Source organism: Atta colombica, unplaced genomic scaffold, assembly GCF_001594045.1.
Source record: "Atta colombica isolate Treedump-2 unplaced genomic scaffold, Acol1.0 scaffold100, whole genome shotgun sequence".
Lineage (NCBI taxonomy): Eukaryota > Metazoa > Arthropoda > Insecta > Hymenoptera > Formicidae > Atta > Atta colombica.
This window is the reverse complement of record NW_017259185.1, coordinates 597,124-606,151: the sequence shown is the minus strand read 5'-3', so window position 1 is coordinate 606,151 and position 9,028 is coordinate 597,124. Positions and strand designations below refer to the sequence as shown.

Sequence of the window (9,028 nt, the reverse complement as noted above, 5' to 3'; positions counted from 1 at the left end):
TATAACTTTTAATTATATTTATATTTATATTTCTTTATACATTCATAAATATTATTATTTATTTGAGATGCAATAAACAAAATGTTTTATCTCTAAAGACAAATTTGTCTCAGAAAAGTTAGAATAGAATTGATTGCATTTCAAAATAAAAATTTCAATCTCAAGAAAGTTATATAATTGACATACATTTTAACCGACTCTACATTCTGGATTTACATACCTTCTCGCATATACACTCTGAAAAGATGATATCAGTTACTTACATAAAAAAACTGTATCTACTTTTATACTTATATCATAAAGGACTGTCAATTACAATAAAGGACTATCAGGAGAAAGTAGACCGCGGAAGATGCTAGTTAAATCAATTAAGTTGTGTATGCGGTAGAACAATGATTACGTATCTTGGATTATAAAGAAGATGGAGTCTCCGTATCTTCTTTGTGCTAATGACTATCTGCATTAGCTAGAATTAATTATCGACCTGGTTGTTATCTCTACATCTTGTTTATCTGCTAATTGCTGGAGTTAGCCAGCATCATTATTTATAGACGGTATAGATTACACGTAGGATTCTCCTAGTATATCTCCAATATAAAAAGCTCCTAACTTTTAAGTTCGCTGAAAATCACTGAATCTTTCACTTCACTCGTAGATGTTAATTTTTGTAACGTTTCCGTAACAGATAAACAACATGGTGGTAGAAAATATTATTGCGATTAACGGAAGCTCCCCCGGGCGAGAAATGTAAGGAAAAAAATCATGCGAATTCACAGGGAAATATAATTCAAGATTAACGGCTATGGATGACGTGTAACGGACATAAATCTTACGTCGCCGTATGAGAGGCAATTTTTTTTGCACCGTGAGAAGATCTTTTCGTTCGAATAAACCTAGGCATAATCATTAGTAGGATGCACTCGCATAAATGTACTCTCGTCTATTATTAAAAAAATGAATTCAAATCTCTCGAACACTTATACTGTTTTTATTATAGTTCTTTTATTATAGTTCTTGATGCATAACTTTATGCTTGACAAGCATAATTGTCTTATCAAAAAGTGTCTTATCAACATTTTTTTAATCGCAATGCAATCGCGGAAAATGAGATTTGCTAAATTCATAATAAATTTAAATTTGTTAAAGTTTTTTCGTCTTCTTCAAATTAAAATGGATGTTCAACTGTAAACATTTCGTGTCTCCATGAGCTAATTGACCGCTGCCATACGTCGGTCTTATCGGCTCGGTGACGGTAAGTGAAGTAATAAGTCTTCCCGGCTTTGAGATGTAATAGGCACTTGGCTATTACCTGGACCACGTCGTCGCATTATCCCGCTGTAAGATACCCAACGCGCTATAAATCTCGGTCCGCGATAATCCCACGGACAAACTCGAGTCAGGAAAGTGGAGTTCGAGAGAAGAAAGTGGGGAAAAAGCGTCTCATCTAGGCGAGAAGTGTCACGCCGGAAGACTACGCTTATCTCACACATTTTCTTCGAAAATAAATGTACATGCTGCCGCTTACAATACTGAATCTTAGTGCCGATGCTGAAGGTTTAATGCGAAATGGTCGAGAAATTGCCGGGGATCCTGGAAACTTCGCTCCGAAACTGCGCTCTTCGCCGACAAATAACCTTTAGATGAATCGGGGAAAAACGAGCAAAGAAGCAAGAATGATAAACGTACAAAGCCATTTAGCTCTTACACGTACACTAGCCAAAAAATTAGAAATTTTTTTCAAAACACACAATCCACATAAATGTCGTTCTATTTTCGTTATTCGTTGAATGTTAAAAAGAACGAATCTCCTAAAAGGAAAGCAATCACTATTTTGTAATAAAAAAAGAAATTGATGAGTGAAAAAGATAAATTCCCTGTCAATCCTTATTTAAGAGTAAAACCTTTATTAAAAATGATCGTTAGCTTTTATATATATATAAAATAACCAAAGAACAGTCATCTTGATATATAAAGAAGATGCACAATTAAGACACGGTCGTCGCTTCCCGCGGGAACGCAGTACCGCGCTTCTTCTCCTTAATGAAGAGTCATCGATTTCCCGCGAATTCGTTCCACCGTACCCCAGACAGAACTCGCGAGTCAAAGGCTTCGAGACCTTCGACCCCCTCGGGAGACCCGTAGTCACGGTACACCGCGGTATCCTTGATACATGGTCCTTGAAGGGGATACGTTGTCCCCCCTGGCGATGCAACGCGAGGTCGATGTTTCCCTCCCTCATCGAGCGCGCGCGCGCGCGCGTGTGTGTGTGTGTGTGTGTGTGTGCTCTCGCGATGGAGGCAGATGCGATATGGAAGAATCGTGGGCACGGTGTGTCTTGGACGAGACAACGGACCACCAACCGGGCATCTTGGAACGACCAACGATGAACCGGATGCACCTATTCTCGCGGGAACGTCCGGCCGTCATCGCCGCGACTTGCAGAACTCATCATCGGTTCAAAGTTCAACGATCTCCGCTTTTCTTTTTCCTGACGTGCATGACACGAGAGATTGGCTTGTAATCGACCCAATGGCTTTCAAGTATTTTGCACTCAATCGTTAATGTCGCAGCATATCTGATAAAAGTGCTTGACCAGAAAGTGTTTTCCTTATCCAAAGAGCATGATATTGCGGAACAAAATTGCAAAAAAGTAGCATGATTCAAAAAAATAAGAGTGATACTTTCCTAATTCTGCACACATAAAGAATATTTTGTTAAAAGAATATTTTGTAAATTATTTAAAAATTTAGTTAGAAATTTAATTAGATATAGAACTAAAAATATTATCTTGTTTGAATCAAAATAATTATGTAGAATGTCAAAATTTTTTGCAGCAATGTTTGAGTCTTTTATAATTATTTCCTATAATTATTTTTGGCCTAATAAAATTATTTTGAAATCTATATTTAGCTAAAATTTTAAATATATACTTTAGCAAAATAGTTCTTTCCATGTATGCGTGATAATTTTTGTGATATAAAATAAATGATAATAAAAGTACTTGATCAAGAATTTCTTCCTCTCGTAAAACGCACGACACTATGACAAAAAAGTAGCACGTTATGACAAATGACAAAAAAGACAAGAAAAGTAATTTCTTGATTCTGGATACACGATAATTTTCACGGATATAACATAAAAGTTACGCAAATTGAAAGATTTTCTGATTTTTTATTGTCTAATTAGTCGTTCGTAAATCGCATAAAGAAAAGCACAAACGTAACAAGGCAAATCGTGAGAGAGAATATCTTCGACGACGATCGCGCGGAGACATTCGGTTCGTAGTTGATTCTCCGTACATACACAAACCTAGTTGGTGGTCCAGTCTGAGATACAGCTCGCTCGCTTGCGAGCCTCATATCGATCCTTGAACCTCTCGTTGGCGCAGACTACGGAGACCAGTATTGGCGACGGCTGGCGAGACAGTGCCCGTATGTGCCGTCTTCTCAAGGACCGTCATGGAGATTGCCGTCGTGTGCAGTACCGACGGTGGAAGCCCATTAAAGCCGAGACATCTCGTCCCGACCGTCGTCGCAAATCATAGGTTTAATGGAACGATAAATTCGTATTCATGCCGCATGCGCGCCGATCCTCCCTCGCAAAGTCCATCGCTTTCGCCTTTCGCAAGCCGAGCGTGCGCCATGAACGTCGAGAAAAAAAGGAAGTAAAGAGGGTAACTTTGAAAGAGAGGCTCCGCGACGATAAAAGACCGTGACGAGGATGCGCGCACCTCGGAATCCGAATAATTGATAGTTGCGCCGCGTTTCTCGCCAATATCTCCGTAGATGCTATCGAATGATGCGGAAGAAGCTAGAAACTAATACAAGCACTTCACGAATAGGAAGAGTTCATCGACATTTTACTTTCTTTTTTTCTCGAGAACATCATCTTACATAATCTTCTGTTACGCTAATAGTCATTAATGCCTAATTAATTCCTAATTAAATTACATTCCTAATTAAATTCCACTAATTCGTAATCCTTGAAATAGATCTGTTTTCTGTGGCTGAATTAGTGTACACTTCTGGAACTTAAAGTGAAATAGATATATATTTGATATTTGTCGAAAATGAGAAAGAAAATTCTAGTGCACATCTGATGCAGGAATAAGAAACAAATCCATTATATGGTTACAAAAAAATGAAAAGTTTGAAAAGTGCCCAAATGTTTATTACTTTCTTACGATTTAATGATTAAACAGTATTGCTTTACATTAATATATTAAATATCTTTCTCTCACGTATAACATTTCTCTCAATATAATATTTTATATTACATGATTTTGTTAACACATTCTCAACTTGCTGTATTCTCATCTTCCCTACATGTGCGTGACACAATTTATTCAAAGTTCATTTATTTGCAACAACTTCATATTAACATTTCCATAGGGAATCATCGTTTCTTTTCTAATTGCAAAAGGCTACCTTATATCGTATAAGTCAGTGTGGGTATTATTCGATTTACCTCGCAATAAAGTTTTCCAACTTATTATAGTTTTTTTTTTATTTTAAATGCTCGCAGCGAGAAACAACAGATTACGATGCACGGGTAACGACAGAATTATAATTTTCTACAAGCTCGATCGTTTTATAAATATTCATACTCGAGAAATTATTCACGACATCCTATGAGGACCTATGCCCTTCGTCGTTAAGTAAATTGCATTGCTTGTTCGCACATGTGAGAAAATCGACTATGTATAATGCATCCATTATAAGAAGATGATAGTTACTCTCCCCAAGAGAGCTGCTTCAGAAAAGTAGTTAAACTTGCTATCCTGGAGAATGTCAAAACTTGTAGTGTTTCATTAGTTTTTTAACACAAACATTTCTATATACTATAATAATAAAGTTAGATGTTGCATTATTAAATAAAAATTTGGTTCAAAATTTTAACTGATATATTTTAAGTTGGAAAAATAAATATCTGCAATCAAATATAAAATTTATTAAAGATCTATTGTTAATAACGATTAAAAACTACATTTAATGCATTTAAACTTTTAAACGTTACATTTTATTAAAAGCATAAAATCATATGAAAGATATTAATGATGTTAATAATATATAAAAGATGTTAATTAAATATTTAATTGGAGAATAATAAGAAAAAGATGATAATAATATTTTATTATAATAATAATTTAATAATCATAATTTAATTGTACATAAGAAAATAAAATATATTTAATTAAGTTAACGTCAGGAAACGCAAATTGAACAATGACGTGTTTAATTTAAAGGTAAATGCAAATTGAAGTTGAGATATCGAACCTTGCCATTATATAGTTATGGCTCATTAACTTTTAATTATATATCTATTGCAGATGGCCAGTATAGAGGTGTCGTTGTCGACGACACCAAGGCGGAAGAAAGGCGGCAGTATTTCCGGGGGTGTCCCGTCCCCCGCTGGTCACCGGAACAGAGATCATTACAAGGAATTGGATGCTCTTCGCGTGGCTCTACGCGACAAAGAAAACATCATACAGACGTGAGTAATTGCTTGATTACAGCCTTGAGATATGGCTGAGAGAGGGCTATTGATCACGTCCCATTCCTTTATTATAATGATCGAGCACAAGGAACTAACAAATGAGCGATGGGTAATGAGCAGATCTGATATTCCTTTAAAGAAATGCAAGAGCTGGATTTTTATAAATGAATATGATCGCGATCTAAAATTCCTACTTAGAAATAGCATGTTCATTAGGGCTTTTCTGAACTAATTTGTTGGACTAATTTCTTAGCTTTCGTCGTTATAAATATGCATAAACGAATTCTCCAGAGGAAAACTAGTAGTGAAAAATATGCGTCATTAATATTCTGTTTTAGCCTTTTTCAATTCGCTTACTTTTTGCGGAGGAAATATTCTTTAAATATTTCATACCGTTCGACATACCAAGTTTTTTTCTGCAGTAAGATGAATGTATCAGTTAGTGAACAATTAGTAGACAATTAGTGGACATGATCCAATTATTGCGCGAAATGACAAAAATTTTAAATATTAAGCTTTTAATGATATATACGATTTTTATTAAATAAATTCATTGTTTCAATCCTATAATTGAATCATGTCCACTAACATTTATTTATTTTAATAGATAATTTGTTAAAATTCACGGAGAGAATTTTCTTTTAAAATTTACCCTGAAAATATGGTAGTTTTAGTGTAATACAATATTTTAAAGAAGATTTTTACGATGCACTTCAGTAAAATTAATCAAACTTATTTTATATTTTACGTAGTTTTATTAATGAATGAAAGAGATTTACATTAAAATTTTTTGAAATAAAATGTCCCACGACTATCATATTTCAGGATAACTCTAAAAAAATTCTCTCCGTGTAACTTTATTTATAAAAAGAAATATTCTTATTAAAATAAAATATGCAGTACAAACAAACCATTCTACATTAAATTCTACAAAATTAAAAAAAGGCACGATTTTCTTTTTGTGAAAAATAAGATAATCCCAAATATTTCCAGTGATAGAAAAAAAAAATCAACTTCGAGTTTTAATGTGCATTTCAAGAGCGAAGCCGCAGGTAGCGAAGGTGTTTTCCTTCCTTCGAGTCACGGCATTCGTATTATTTTTCTTCTTGTTATTTTTTCTAGGCTCAAGGGCCAGCTTTGCAACACGCTGAGCGGCAGACTGGCATTACGCAACGGCGCGCCACCCTTGACCGAGGCCGACAGGAAAGCGGCCGAAGAGCGGCTTCAAAGGTTGCGACGGGACGCCGACAATAAGCGTCTGGCCATTAAGAATCTGAAACTCGCACTCGAACGTCTCGATATCACGGAGTAAGTACGCCGCGGGCTCATTTGACCGCGTTTATCGTAAATCGCGATTACTGATACCTATACGAACGTATGCCATAAACACAGCAGCGCGGAGGAATCTACATGCAAAGTTTATAGGATAGTATGGACAAAAAATCGAACTTGTCAACGTAATTATCGTAATACGCTTTAATGGAATATTATTGTCACTATCACATATAGGACCGACGTATATAATCACTTTATCTGATGTTCAACTGATAATTATCAAAACGATCAGGGTGATGTTTAAGTAATCGATCCAAAGTGTGTTAATTTATTAAATTTATATCTTTAGTTATTAATTTGTTTGAAGTTAGTTATTAGATACATTATGGTAATTCAATAAAGATAGAGAAGAGAACAATTTAAATAAATTGTTTTCCTAGAAGATCCTCTAATTATTTGTTATTGTGATACTTTAATATATTTTAATTTTTTAAATATAAAACAAATTTAATATTTACTTTAGACTATAATAAATTATTCTTACTAAAATAGTAATTTGTGCACGAAATGTGTTTAAAAAATAAAATCTTATATTGACATTGTATGAAATAATTAAAGGAATTTATAGCAAAGAGATTAGAGAGAAAGAAGTTTATTGAATATAATTAACGAGTATTTGCGAAATATAAAATTAATTAAGCAAAAAAATAATTTATTTAAGATTTTATTTTTTCAAAATTTCAAATGGATATCTGACTTTCATCCAGGAAATTTGATGGAAATTTTTTTTGATTAAACATTGATTCACAGTAACAGTAAAAATAATTGTATTCTTAAAAAGAGCTAGTTTTTATATTAAAAGAATCTCTGATGAAAATGTATATATAATAAAGCTTGTCAAAGAAATATGAACAAAGAATTTTAACGCTTCTTAAACATTTCATTGACTTTCCATTGACTCTTAATGGTTTTGAATATTCATACACACTCTACGAACTTTCCCCAAACGCTTCATAAAGTATGCTCGAAACACATCTATCACATTTCCCACACGTTTTAAATATTTTTTTTTCATTAACATTTCTCATACGCTCCTCAACGCTCCGCAAAGAATGCATACTGATACACTTTCTAAACACTTCATTCATTAGTACCTCGTCTATACTTCCTAAATGTTCGGCAAAAAGTACACGGAGCAATCAAATATACCTCGTGTACGCTTCCAGGATATAGAAATAAAAAAATTTATTTTAAAATAGAACGTTATTGAACTGTACAGCGAACGTAAACGAAGCATCGTTGAGTAGTATGCGACACCGCCACCAGAGGGAGCATTGAAAAATTTTTCAATTGTATTCTAATAAAATAATTTTTTGAAGTAAGCCTCTAGGACTCCAAGAAGAAAGCATAGCACTTTTTTTTAGACATTTACCGAATAAATGAAATATATTATAAAAATATCATTTGTTTACCAAGGATCTCGATTACATTTCATTCACGTTCGTCTAAGAATCCGACAATGCTCCATTTACGTTCTCTAAGATTGCCTAATCACGCTTCGTTTACATTTAACAAACATTCTGCTCGTGTTTGCCGAAGAACTATCTATACTTTTATTTATGTTTCTTTAACGTTTTTTAATTAATGCTTCTTTTATGTTCTATGTTCAAATTTTTGTTCCTTACAGGTTTCATTTACGTTTCCGTTATTCCCTCCTTACTTTGTTTACACTTCAATTAACGCTTTATTGGCACTCACTTTACGTTTTATTTTCTTCAAGATATCTAATATGCAAAGCGAAATACAAATTTATAATAACAAATTTATAATAAATGTAAATTGAGAAGCGTTTATTAAAATTATGCTTCATTTATTCTCCAGTTTTGTAACGTAAATAAATGCATTTTAAATATACGCAACACTGATTTCAGCAATATTGATGTTCGAATACAGCAAGCAGAATTGGAATACAGATTGGGTCGCGAGGAGCTTGAACTGCTAACTCTTCATGAGGAAAGCAGAGCTCTGCAAACCGCCTTGGAGCTGGCTGAAACTCAAGAAAAACAAAAGAATGATACAATATTCAGGTACATGTTCTTCATTTTATTTCATTGTTCATATTTTTGCATACGTTTTATTTGACAGTTAATTAATTATTACCATGCAATTCAACTTGTAGCATCATATAAACTCAGGATAATAAACTTTGTTTGTTCTACTTACTTACGAAGCAACAAGAGTTGATTGACGTTCAAAA

The 9,028-nt window shown here is 33.8% G+C and overlaps 1 protein-coding gene across 1 annotated transcript in view; it reads left to right on the top strand.

The window, feature by feature from the left end:
- The window catches only part of LOC108686367, a 44,504-nt gene that overhangs the window by 29,939 nt on the left and 5,537 nt on the right, over positions 1-9,028 (top strand). The window contains exons 4-6 of the mRNA XM_018191638.1: positions 5,330-5,493; positions 6,619-6,804; positions 8,703-8,858. Of these exons, the coding sequence (XP_018047127.1) occupies positions 5,330-5,493; positions 6,619-6,804; positions 8,703-8,858 (506 nt within the window). The remainder of the gene's footprint in view (positions 1-5,329; positions 5,494-6,618; positions 6,805-8,702; positions 8,859-9,028) is intronic.